This window comes from Sycon ciliatum, chromosome 2 (genome assembly GCF_964019385.1).
Source record: "Sycon ciliatum chromosome 2, ocSycCili1.1, whole genome shotgun sequence".
Taxonomy (NCBI): Eukaryota; Metazoa; Porifera; class Calcarea; order Leucosolenida; family Sycettidae; genus Sycon; species Sycon ciliatum.
The window spans coordinates 11287037-11300702 of NC_088644.1; the positions used below are offsets into that span (position 1 = coordinate 11287037).

General features: G+C 48.1%; 1 protein-coding gene across 1 annotated transcript; it reads left to right on the forward strand.

Moving 5' to 3' along the window:
- The first annotated feature begins 707 nt into the window (after positions 1-707).
- On the forward strand, positions 708-13612 carry LOC135808678 (uncharacterized). The gene is made up of 6 exons (XM_065321900.1): positions 708-967; positions 1188-1340; positions 7878-8605; positions 10750-10848; positions 11508-11653; positions 12047-13612. Exons 1-6 carry the CDS (start codon positions 838-840, stop codon positions 12627-12629), a joined length of 1839 nt encoding a protein of 612 aa, XP_065177972.1. The 5' UTR covers positions 708-837; the 3' UTR covers positions 12630-13612.
- The last annotated feature ends 54 nt before the right edge of the window (positions 13613-13666 follow it).

A 13666-nucleotide genomic window follows, 5' to 3' on the forward strand; every position in this document is an offset into this window, starting at 1 on the left:
TCCATGGACTCTTGCCAGTCTTGGTGCTACTTGTTGTAGATCGACTAGTTGTAGTAAGTAAGTACTACTATTAGTTAGTTGTAGTTGGTGAGATCTACACTACTACAGAGACGGTACTACACTACTGTCACTAGACAAGTGTCACCTCGCTCAGTAGCTCTACAAGCAGCAAAAGAAAGTTTAGTGTAGGACCAAGGTGGCAAGAGTCCATAAATCGCCCGACTCTTGGTACAGTAGGACACCTGGACACTGTACTGTACTGTGTAGTTGTAAGTACGGGCGCTGTTATGGTTATGAACTCGAACTGAGTCGAAGCATGAAGCCTAGCCTTTGAACTAAAAAGGGCATGCATGTGCAGCGCGCGAACGCTAGCGTACTGCAAGCAAAACAACCGAGACCAAAACGCGTTTTCTCCTGTGACTCCGAGTTTCGTGTTGGAAACACTCATCATGACGGCCGCGAAACTCGGAGTTACAGAAGAACACGCGTTTTGGACTCGATTGCTTCAGTGTTGTAGTTTACGTAAGTGTCGATAGACGTAGACGTGACATGTACGTAACCAACGTAGGCAGGGCGCTAGGGTAAGCAGCAAGCGGGGTAGATCCATACGCCAGTACAGACTCACTGCAGCGGATGCCGTTGACGGAGATCGAATGAATAAATCGACACAGGGCTCGTCCTAGGCTAGATCTTGCAGTCTTTTTGCTTGTTTGCACCTAGCGCGCTGAAGGTGGATGTGCGCGTGTGTGTGTGTGTGTGTGTGTGTTTCTCACACGGGCGGACGGAAAGACCTAGCGTTTTAGGTCGGTATCAAGCCTAGCATCTTGTTCATCCAGGATGTCGTGGATACGTTCGTTGTTGCTGATGTGTGCCCTGGCGGTGGTGGTGGTGAGAGGTCAGGAGTGTGCGGAGACTGCAAACTTCTTCACCGAGCACCAACTACAGTACAACTGGAGACCCAACGATGGTGAGTGTTGTGCGTGAGTTTGTTGCTTGTGCGAGTGTGTGCAGTTGTGTTGTCCGCTTGCCACCAGCGAGTGAGCTGATTTGTCTTGTGGGTAGTGGCGGGTCGGTGCTTCTCGAGAGAGTTTTGTTCTTTTACACTCTTCCCGACCCTGTGTTTGTTTGTGTGTGTGTGTGTGTGTGTGGTATCGCGTACCGTTGAATTATTGTCGTGGTGGTTTCAGGGCCTTCTAGTGTATGCGGTAGAGCAAGTTGCTGCAGCAAGCAACACGACGCTGACTTGCTGCATGCTGCCAAGCGCCAAATGCGGGAGGACTTACGAACGGGATTTTCCAGCAGCCTCTATCTTCTAGAACGGTTGTCATCTCAGCTGGACGGTAAGCGTACTACATGCGATGCTATGACCATGCTACGATGTACTGTGCACTGGAGCTGCGTTTTTAAATCTTCATGGACAACTCCTACTCCCCATTCGTATTCAAAGTATTAGTTAGTCATAATCAGATTCTTCTTCTTCTCCTGTGCGGCACCCACCGCTGTTCTCAGTTGCCTGCTGTGCGCATATTGAGTATTGTTGACAGGCATAAGCAGAGGCTGGACGTGTGATGTGTCAGTTGGGTTGTCTCGGACGTCCGTCTCATTGCAAGGCAGATTGGTGGAGCGCTGGTGTCCTGTTTTGACCCAACTCGATGACTTTTACGTGGTCGCGTCTGGGCCCAAATGCTACAAGTAGATGGCAGTGGCTGCTGGTCATGAAACCCCTAGCTGGCCTAGGCGAAGCCTTATCGTTCGATGTGGATGATTCTGTAGTACTGTACTACGGTGGACTGGGGCAACCTTGTTTTCTTGTTTGCGTGTAGCTCTTCTCCCTCCTGCTTAGCTGAGCTGTGAGCTTCCGTCCGCTTAAATTTCATGATCTGCTTTTTACATCATTTCTTACCATAGGCGCCGATCATCCGAAAGGAGGAAGTTCAGTGGACCAGCAATGCTAACTAACTAATAATTATTTGCTTAGTCCGCCTAGAGCCAGTAGAGGGTGAAGTGTGTTGTGGAAGGGATCCTGAGCCCAGCTGGATCTGCCGTTCATTGCGGACCGTGGTCGGAGGTCGGTCGTGCGACTGTGACCCTGAGTCTGAGTCCGACTGAGGTGGTGACGAATGTAATGTGGTTTGTCACTAGATCGTGAAGTGGATATGTGATGTGTGCGAGCGGATTTTTCATTTCATGAGGTCGATTTCACTGCATATCGATTGTTCGTTGGGTGGTCTTGTCCGCAAACTGTTCTCACACCTTCTCGGCGTATCCAAGGCCAGGGAACTGAGGCCTCGGCGTTGGTGATCTCTTCGCTTCATTGCTCCAGGCCGTTACAGCGTACATGATTGCAACTTGTACTCGTACTCCAGCGATAGCTGCCTACACAACCATTACAAGGACTGTAGCTGGTTGGGAGCGAAGAATGATTTGGGCCATTGCAAGTTGAAGTTCCCGACACGGAAATTTCTAGCTGGAATTTTTTTAGCGTGCCTTGTTCTTGTCGCGCTACTTGCGAGGTTGCGATCAAAACAATATCCTCGTCCTAGCCTGTGCTTTTCATACCCTACTAGTACTAGTACTACTGCAGTCACTGTCTAGACTCTAGTCTAGTGTCTGTTCTGACTGCACAGTCATGCAGTCGGCGATGCGCGTGTTCGTCGACGTGACGACTCAAGTCAGGAGCTTTGTTACAGCTACAGTAGCTAGGTCTTGTCCATGTTAGTAGTAGATTAGGCGGGAGAATGCGGATCGGGGGTCTCCAATCTCACCATGGCTCACTTCGTGTTCAGTGAACGTTGCCATCCGATGGTGAATAAAATAACATACTACTAGTAATCCGATGTTTGTTTTGTGTTGTGTGGAGAGCTTGTGCCAAGTAACGTTAGTTGTGGACCTTATCCTTGCAGCTTGTTCGTTGTACTAGTAAGCTAGCTCGCAGTTTTGTGGTGCTGGAGACGTGAAGTGGAGTCGTGGAGACTGTGCGTCTGCCCGCTGACCGTGTTTGACCTTGTCCGCACAGTATGCACGTCATGTTCTTTCCAGCACTACCTGTAGTGGAAGATACGACAGGTAGATCTACAAAATGCAGGTCCTTTGGACTTTAGCCAGTTTGGGGTCGACCATGGCATGGGTACAACACCATGAACACGGGTCCTGTACTAGGCTGTAGTGTAGACTCTAGGCTAGCTACATGTAGATGATAGATCTACTTTGTTATTCGGATCGCCGTTTGGCGGGCGCACTGTCTGTCCTGATCTCCATGCTTGTGAAACTCCCGTGGTCGATCTGTCTGTGCTAGATCTACTGTCATCGTGGTCATGTAGATTGTAGTTGAGGTTTTCGATTCTTGAGTGTGGCGGGATATGAGCGCGCTGCGGCGTGCTCATGGTGTCGGGTTGTCGCACTTGTTCTTCAACCGGAGAAGCTTGTTGAGAGAATGCTGCATGCTGCGACGCACCGTCTTGACTGAGTGCCTGCTGCGCTTGTCCATATCTTCCGTGACGATCATGCCACACGCGGCACGCACAAGGCCGTAAGGGAAGTACGTACACGGAGTACATGTAATCAGCAACTCAGCTGGTGTGGATATGGTTGAGGACCATGAGGATGATAATGAGGACTGCGGGAGGTGTTTTTCATTTGTTTTTTTGTTTCATCGTTGTAGTGCCTTTCGTCATGCTGCGACTTCCAATACTAGCAAACTGATTTGTACTGCGCTGTGGTTTTGCAGACATTTCTACTTTGTAGTACATGCGCGCGTATCCTTGATCCGCGATCGGTATCAGCACCGACTAAAAATGTTCCTGGCTTTCTCGCACCAACTACGGTATTACGAATGTTGCTCAGACTGCGGGAGAGAGTGCAAGAGTAATGCCGCGCCGCTCGATCTTGTCGTTGGGAATGGTTGGCATGAGACGGCGGTTTAGGAGTACATCGTTCACTTTATCGATGTTGCACTTTCGCTTTCTGGACCTAGTCAGCTCGCTCAGTAGTGATGTTGAGTTGGCGTACCTGTGCCGTGGCAATGGCAGTGTTCATGGTGTTTGTGTGTGGGCGATCAACGACGTGTCGTGTCTGTCGACGGGCGTAGTCACCTGCGGCCCGCCGCTAGCTCCACAATGCTCGATCGACGATCGTCCTGACTCATGTCGTAATCAGGCACCGTACTCCATTATCTGGCATTCGACGACCGGAGCTGAGGGGCATAGTCAGCATGCCCGGCACAGCATGTCATTGCCAGTTAGCTACACCATGTACATATCCATTCCGTGAGTGTAGGAGGAAGTACTGCCTACTGGGTCGTCATGGGGTTTCTAACCAACTTAGCAACTAACTTCTTGGTGACCTTGACAGGCGCACCAAAAATGGCCTGGCTTTCACATTTGCAACATTGAATTATTTGTGTTTGTTTGGCAGGTGATCGGCAGGGGCAGTCCTCATTCATGTTGTTGCCCAGTTTAGATTATACTGTGCAGCACATTGTTGCAAGGGGAGTCGTAAATCATTGATATGCTGATCATTGCATATTGGTGGTAGATAACCAACATCATGAGCCATTGGCATTGTAGTCACCTAAGTCCTTGTTTTAGACACTGCAGGGGCCCAGGCTCAGTGGGGCCCAGGCTCAGTGGGGCCCAGGCTCAGGACAGGACATCAAGCCCCGAGCGCCAAAGTGCAGGATTTGTGATAAGTTATTGCGTGCATCACCTGCAAGAGGACGCGGTTGCCGTATCAGTGAGGTAACTGAGAAGGGGAGACGTCTGCATACTTGCCATGCAGATAAGATCAAAAATGGCAAATTCCCAAGTAAAACATTTCCAACAGCAGCAGCTTTAGTGGACTCAGTTCTGGAACACTTTATAAAAAGTGGGTGTCCATTTGCGACCCAGCTCGGCACGTTAATTAGCTGGGCTTATCCGATTACCCTCAATGTGGCACTTGGAGCGTGTTACTCAGGCATCAAATAACGAATTAATTGTTGCTGCCCAGCGTATACGAAATGCTGCCTGATACCCCGTAATTGGTTTCCGGGACATGGGATCACCTGTGATAAGGAGAGTGCATGGGATCACCTGTGATAAGGAACCGTGCCATGGTGTGCTATGATGGAGCATACCCGAGTTTGGACCGTCCTCCGACCAACAACTTTTTCAGTTGGTTCATGAAAAGAAGGTGGTGTGTGTGTGTGTTGAGTTATCGCCTGTTGTGCCCTGAGCTCTGTTGAGATTGATGAGAAACATCCTTCCTGGGTGTTGGCTGTTGACAGTTTTGTGTCTCATTTGCATGGACGTTGCTGATTAGATTAACACGCTAGCAAAGCTCATTCTTCATCATACGCTATGGCCTGATTGAGTCAGACACTGCCCCCACTGGGCCACTAGGATTGGGGCCCCCGGTGTTGGGCTTGGCTAAAATATTCCATGGCCTACCGCTGCCCCTGGACCTGTCAAGCTCTGGAGGGCATCAGCAGCAGCTCATCATCATCATCCACGCCAGGGACAAGTGTGGACAGTCAAGTACATTATGTAATTAGTATAGGTAGAGTAAACATGAGACTAATGTCATAATGACATGAACTACAAGGACAACAGCCCTTACAAGGACAACAGCCCTTGTATTCTATAGCACCCAAGCACATGTAGGTCCAAAGAGCAGGCCCGCCACCGACTTGGGACAGTACAGGTGGCCATTTGCTTCACGCCAACACACCCAACTGTACATGCATGCACACTTCGCTGCGGCAGTGAATATTTCAATGAAATCTGTGCTCGTGAAAGCGATGACAACTGCATGACGGTGGAACCAATGGACGCGGACGGCGGACGGATGTGGTGACGACCCGGGATGCATCACTATGTTAACACGATGTATTTCTAGTTGTGTCTTGCTGGCTTCAATTCAGGCACAACACATCACTACTGACTACAGCAGTAGGAACACTCAGGTAGACATATGGAACACTGAAGTTACAAGATGATCATAGCTCTCCCTATAGTTACTTGGTTACTAATACCAGCAAGCTGCAGACTTTTGAAATTCATTTGCGCTCAGCTCTGTACTTTCCACAACCCCAATGCGACTCTTGCCACTTGAACACCCACCGCTGTTGTGTGGGTGCAGCTCAATGCTGGAGAACTCCTTGCTATTTCTAGCAATCTCAAACAAGCTACACTGCTCCTGAAGCAGCTGTCACTAAAGTGCCCGGGCCGGAAGGCTGCCTATATAGCTATGTTGGCATGCAGCCTTGTCCGGAAGGCAGAGTGTTGTGTCTGGCTGAGGAGTCAGCCTAGCAACTCGGAGACTCCAGCGCCTGGATTCATTGGGGAAATCAGGATCACGGGTAGATGGGCTGGGTCGGATCCAAACTGATCTTTGTCCACCCTGTAAAAATGGTTCATTGTGTTCCATTGTTCATTCCCGGTGGGATCTATAAGTCACTTTAGGGGAATACCCTCACATTAGTCAGTGCTCAGCACCCATGATAATTGGATGCTGAACTAGTAACTGGTGGTGGGAGTGAAGTCAGTGTGTCTCTTGAAGTCTGTTGTGGTATTGTAAGGATGTCAGGTGTGACCAAGCATTCACTTGTGGTGCAAATGGAAGTGAAGAGAGATCAAGAGAGAGCATGCAGCAGGGAGATAAATGAGTGGCGCTAAGGACCTCTTCCCAGATAGGAGATAGCTGCAGTGCACATGGCGTTTGGGTCTGAAGTGACTGCCATTGTGCCCTTGAGTTGCAATCCAGCCGGCACAGTGCCGCATAATCACATGCCAGCCAGCATTGCGGATCACCCGCTAGCACTGGGGACTTCGGCGTCAATGGCGCACATGCCAAGCCTGCATGTTGATGGGCTGTTCTGGCATGCAAATCGGATTAGCGCACAACAAAAATGGGCATGCACAGGTCATCATCATGCTCAGCTGCCAACAGTCTGCTGCCTGGTCGAAAAGTGCCATGCACTGGGCATGCTACTGCCCCAAAATGCTGCATAGCATGACCAAAACGATTCCAGTCCTGGTGGTGACAGTCAATTTTTCTTCAGACTTTATTCCCTTTTCAACACCGTCGTCGACTGATGACTATTTGACCAAGAGGGACCAAGATGTACGTTCTGGCAAGGCCAAGTAAAATAAAATCCCAGTTTATCGTCCTTTTTTTCACAAAAATCGGGGAGGGAGGGCGGATTTTATTTTTATTTTTTATTTTTTGATGTGCTACAGACTAGTATAGTTCTTGGTAAACAATGACACATCATGTGCAACAATCTGCAACAGAATAGTGGTAGTGTATGGAATACACAATGCTATAACAGTTATATGTACATAAACAGCCATACCAGGACTTCAGAACTTTCAACCCGCGACGGATTTGCAGCAAAACAAACGGCATGTCGCTTCTCAACAAAGTCGCAACTACGGAAAGAACGGAAAACTGTCGAGGTCTCGACAGGATGAAGACGGACTTTCGGCAGAAAGACGAAGCTGTGTTTTCAAGCCTTAGCCGACGTAAAAAATCAAGCTTTTTGGCAAAATTCTAGATTTAAAAAATAAAAATAAATTCCGGGCGGCCTCGAAAAATGGGGCGGGCGGGGACGATAAACTAGGATTTTTTTTACTTGGCCCAATATGGCTTTAATAATCTAGTGCAGGTCGAATTAAGATTACGCTGTACATAATGCCATTAAAATGGTGTTTCAGGCGGTGTTTCTATGGGGGGTGTTTTAACTTTTGAGAGTGACCCATGCAGTTCTCCACACGTAATAATGGTCAGGTGTGAACATACAGATTGCTGGTACAGACCATCACCTGCTCATCTTGGTCATTCTGAAACATTCCCTCCCTTGTTGTCTATGCCTGCTGCTGATGTATTCTGTTCTTCAGCATCAATCTGCAATTCTCTGCAAGAAGCACAGAACGAGAGCGATAGCGTTCTGCAGCACACGTATGGTCCGTATTATCAACGTAACAATGGCATGTTCAGCGACTTCTTCTGCCGGCTCAGCTTTGCAGCGAGTCGAGCGGACTGCTGCTACTGCGAGCAAGAAATGGAGGAGATTGTCTTCACGTTCTTGCGGGATCTGGTGTTTGTCGCTCTCAAGGAGCAGTCCAGGATCCTGAGCGTGTCGCAGAGGTTCGAAAAATGTGTGCACCGTGTCATGACCGTCGCTGCCTTGAAAGAAATCTTTGCTGAGAACAGGGTCAACTGGTTGCTGAGCCGCTTGAAGCGGCAGATCTGCTTACCATGTCACATGCGACAGGGGTTGCGCGTGGCGCACAACTTCGTGCACAACTCCATCACCAAAACTGAGGTGAGCCAGGAGTGCCTGGAGGGACTGCGCTGTGTGTACAGCTGCTCATGCTGCGCCGGTGAAGCCAACTGCAGGACAAAGAAACCCTGCTTCTCGTGCTGCGAGTCCGCAATGCTGGCATGTAGCCGCGAAGGCCTGGGTCCATCCAGTGCGCCCTTCTCATGGTTACTGAAGGAGCTGGGGCGTGCTGCTGCAGAAAGTGCAGATGGAAAGCCAGATGAAGTTCTGGACAGCTTGGGCGTCAACCTGAGTGAAATGATCATGGAGATCTACCTGAAGACCGAGGAGACGCTGGAGCAGGTAAGTCCTGAGCTTTGTACCCTTAAACCCTTAATTAAAGGGGAAGTGCATCGATTTTTCAAGTAGGGTCCAGAAGAAAGACAATTTGATATCGGTTCGAATGGCATATCTCTCGCTTCCATACGATAAGCCAAACTTGCCAAATCGCCAATTGTATGCTCACGTTGCCATAGCGACCAGCGGAGTGATGACGTATTTAAGGCTTAGCTCCTCCACAGAGAAGGTCGATCACTGCATAAATTGGTCATTTTCAATTGTCTTATTGTATTCACGATGTGAAAGAAGTGCTGTGTTCAATGCTGTTAGTGCCGTGAACTATTTGTCGCCCTTCTCATGCATTTCCCTAGGCTGACTGTGCCTTGGAAATGGTTTCCTCCAGGACAAGATGCTTGGAATTCGCCATCTCTCCTGAGACATTTTCAGCAAACTTTCAAACCTACGACATTATTTCATTCGTCAATCTCCACCACCCGTCGTCTCACCTGGCTTCAGAAGATGTTACGAGAGATAGGAGAGTCGCCAGGAAGCATCACATTCATCTTCAGGAAGTGGAAAGAGCAAACAGCATGGTCCTTGGTTGGGGGAAATGCTGAACGTCTGATTTGTCCCAACCAAGATTTCAGCATTTTGTTCGTCACTATTTTCGCTTGTCTGCTGGTGTCTCCGCGCTCCAGCTTTCTCCTATCGGTGTCACGTCCCAGTACACAACCGAACAAACAGTTCACTGCACTTACAGCATTGAACACAGCCCTTCTTTCACTTCGTGAATACAATAAACCAATTGAAAATGACCAAATTCTGCAGTGATCGACCTTCTCTGTGGTGGAGCTAAGCCTTTCGTACGTCATCACTGCGCTGGTCGCTATGGCAACGTGAGTATACAATTGGCGATTTGGCAAGTTTGGCTTATCGTATGGAAGAGAGAGATGTGCCATTCGAACCGATATCAAATTGTCTTTCTTCTGGACCATACTCGAAAAATCGATGCACTTCCCCTTTAATATTTCTAAGAAAGAAATGGCAGGACCAAGGTTTTACAAGTTATGCTCTAAAATGTCCGCTATTATACCACCAGTTACATGTGTACTTGACAATTGCCTCATGCAATAACATTGCACGATTTAAAATTCAACTTCAGTAGAACTATTCGACTATTGTGCTGCGCATAACTCTCAGGCACAATCAAACTTCCAGATCAATTTCATATATAAGTGATCTACCATTCCATCTCAGAAATCGTCAATCAAGAGGCGATAAATGCCCTGAAAGTCAGTTCTGGAGGACTGCGGACAGGTTTAGATTCTTTGTCGGCAAACTGTCCTGTCATGTTTGACATTGGACCTGGTGATCGCTGAGTGATTGTGTGTGTGTGTGGGGGGGGGGGGGGGGCACATACAGTAAAGGTGTAAAATAACTATTCACAGCTTGTGAGGTTCGTATTGGTATAGTACATGTATGTGGCATTACTGATTCTCTTAAAAATGAAGTAGTAGATGGATAAGAGGTAGGACAACATATTACAAGTGATAAGAGGATGGACAACATGTGACGAGTTATGACCAACGGTCCACCAATGTAACCAGATCATAATAATGTTGTCACATTATCTGACTGTGTGCGATCTGGCTACATTGATGGACCATTAGTCGTAACTCGTAACGTGCTGTCCATCCTCTTATCCAGGACTACCATTGGCTCACCATCCGAGTTCAAAGATTCATTGTCCAGCGAGGAAATATCGGGCTATGCACGAAAGATAAGTTCGCCCGGATGTCTTCCACTGGGTAAATTTCCCTGGACATTAGTTCTGGCTGGTGACAAGGGAAGCATTGCCGGCATATCTCCAGAAAGATAAGCGGGCTCGACTGTGCTTAGCCGACTACACTATAGCTTAGTGGTAGAGCATCGCTGGCCATCAGCGGCGAGAGTACTTGCTTCGAGTCCTGGTTTTGGCAGTCAATTTTACCTTCAAATTGTTCCCGTTTTATCTGCCTCAAGCTTACTTTCCTATACTGTCACAAGTGTGGAATGAGACATGTTCCTATTTGTTTTGAGAATCAGTATCCATTGTCAACTTGGTGTTGACTAACCCCTATCCACTGTTGTGTGCCCTGTGCACTTGCGTGTCTTCAAATTCTGCTCAGATATCGGGAACGTGTGGTACCATTCATGAGAATGCCCTGAGCACTCGTAGTCCCAACCCTCCGCTCAAGTGTCCAGTGTGCTCTTCAGATAACTCAGAGGTATGTGCATGTGCTGTAATGAAGTAAATCTAACGTTTTAACGAGTTGCATTTCTTCGTTTATTTAACAAGTTCTGTCAAGGCTGTAATGCCTCATATGTTATGTGCACATATGCCGGAGGACTGCAAGATCGTTAGCCTATGAATTTTGGACAATTGTTAAATTTGCGACGCATTAATAACAGGTCTCCCAGCATAGTCAAACAGTGCAGTGCAACGCACCCATCCAAGAGTCATAAAATATAGCCCAGTATAATGCTGCAGCCTCACTTTATACCGGTATGTCAGTGTGAAGGGGCATTGTCTACGGGTGGGTTTTCCCAGGTCTTGCATGCGTTTCTACGAGGGTGACGTGATGTGTAGCCGTCTATCTTCATGGGTCGGGTGGTTGTGGCGAATACTTCATCCTGGTGGATTTCTTGTCCGGCAGACATGTGCCCGAGCTTCGTGCTGCTGCTGCCGTTGCTGTTGCTGCTCCTGTTGCTGCTGTGAACTTGGATCCATGCTGACTGCAGCAGTGACTGAGTTGTCATAGGCTAACATCTCACTGCCTTCAACTTGCGTTTTAACAGTGTTTGCTCTACTGCTATGCTTGCCGTGTAGCCTTTCTTTGTGTCTTTTTCATATAGTGTTGTGCATGTGCTGTGTTGGGTTGGCTAGATCTTGAAAGCACTTCGATCAGTGCAGTCGGAGGCGGATCTTCTATCGCGCACATTTGAAAACATCTCCCACGGTTCCTGCAGTGCCACTGCAGGAAGTCCGTCGGGGCCACAGGGTTGTGCAGGCTGCAATGATTGCCAGTTCAGGTGAGACCCATGCTTCATACAGTGTGTCCAAACTACAGTCAACCTTACGTCCAGGGTCGGTGATTTTTGCATGAACATGTAAATACCTTGGGTACTTCCCAGTGGTCCGCTTTTTATGGAGTTTCGCAATGTAGCAACGGGTGGGGTGAGAATTTCTGACGAATGGTGTCCTGTAGCGCATCATCAGGCCAAGACCATTTGACTCAGCCTATCAGACTACTACAGGTTCCTCTTTTTTCACAATTCTCCATCTTTGTGGAAGAGTGTGTTTTGACTGTCAACATTCCAGAATTGTACTCCCCTTTGTGAGTGTAGAAATCTCAGCTTTGCATTGTCTGCAATAAGCTAGCAGCGCTTACAGTGATGCCGCCTTTGGCTTGTCTTCTTTTCCAGATCCGGAAACACATCTAGTGCAACCGAGACCATTCTAACGAAGCTGGTAGTGGATCTGCCGCGTTTCTTCCGCCCGCCGAAAGCCCGATTCCCAAATTCTATGGCAATGCCTGCTTTCTCATGCACGAAGCCCACTACCTTTCCCGAGCGAGTATACGTTCCTGGAGCGCCAGGATCACCAAACATTCAACCCGGATCACCGGGAACCGCAAATGGCGATAACCGTGGTGGTATTATTTGTGACGATGAAGATGTCAATTGTTGCCAGCAAGGATCGGGTGATGAGTCGGGCAGTGGCAGTGGTGACGGCGGCTGTATTGGATCTGGAAGTGGCGACAGCAGCAGCGGCAGCAGTGGTGCTGGTGGCAGTATCAAACCTGTGGAGAGAGGCAACGACACGGTCGTGAGAGCCACATTTACACTGCCGGGTCCCATCACCCGTGCTCCGATCGGAGCTGCAGCGACGACGGCGGGTGAGAAGGAGACCAAAAGCAGCTCAGCCCCTTCATCAGCGCACCTACTGCACACCGCTGTTTACGTCCTGCTCGCAGTAATATCAGCTACATTAGCTGCTGCGTGCTGATGCAACGTCTACACCATCTACATTGTATCCTGGACTAGTGGTGAAAAGAAGAAAGAACAGAATGTGTGCAACAGGAACAACAGTATTATGTGAGCAATGGAAAATGATGGAAAGGATTAACTATTGACTGCTGGCGACGATGGTTGCATGGTAATACTGATCTATTGTCACTGCACGTCCGCACACGTGTGGCCTTGACTTGAGTTTGAACGGACCAAAAAAAATGATAAATGTCCGCTGAATAATTCTACTACCATGTTTGCATCCCATACTAATATTGATGTTGCCCGTAACAGTACTAACAATAAACAGATTGATGTCCTCCATGTATTGCTCTCTGTACATAACTAAAGAATAATTGAGGTACACACAGATGTGTTTCTAGTTCTGGGTGGTAACATATTCTTGTTTTTCTTTCAGCCTGCACCAGCCAAGGATGGTAATAACAGCTCTCTCTCTCTCTCTCTCTCTCTCTCTGCATGTCACGTCAAACTGTTTCTTCCAAGAAGTGCATTGTGTTGTTAACATGTTTTTTTTGTTCACGGGCATGCAAGACTTTCTATATTATTCTCTCCAGCCACCGGAGTCACAGTTAGCTGGTGCTTCGGCTTTGAGAAGCTGGCTTTTCTTTGCTGCTGCTGGCAGCTGCATCTTTCTTTCTTGGCACGTTCACCTTCGAGGACACGGTGTACAGATGCCGCAGCTTTTATTTCTTCCCTTCTCCACTGTTTCAATTATCTTATGGGTTTGCAGTGCACGTAATGTCACGTTCACATAACACCACCGTCATAATCAAGATTATCACGATTTTGTACTTTCAACATTATTTCAGATTTATTGTCCTTTTTCCTCACTCTCACTCCTTTACTTCGCAGGCTAAAACACAAACCCGTGACATGGCCATAGATCAGCACCTGTAGTAGAGTTGCGTGATTCAATCATCTAATTATTTTATCACCTGCCATATTATTTTCATGCTCGGACATTTGCACTGTGCCTGCTATGAGTCACCTGCTGTGATTGTGTGTATACAACTG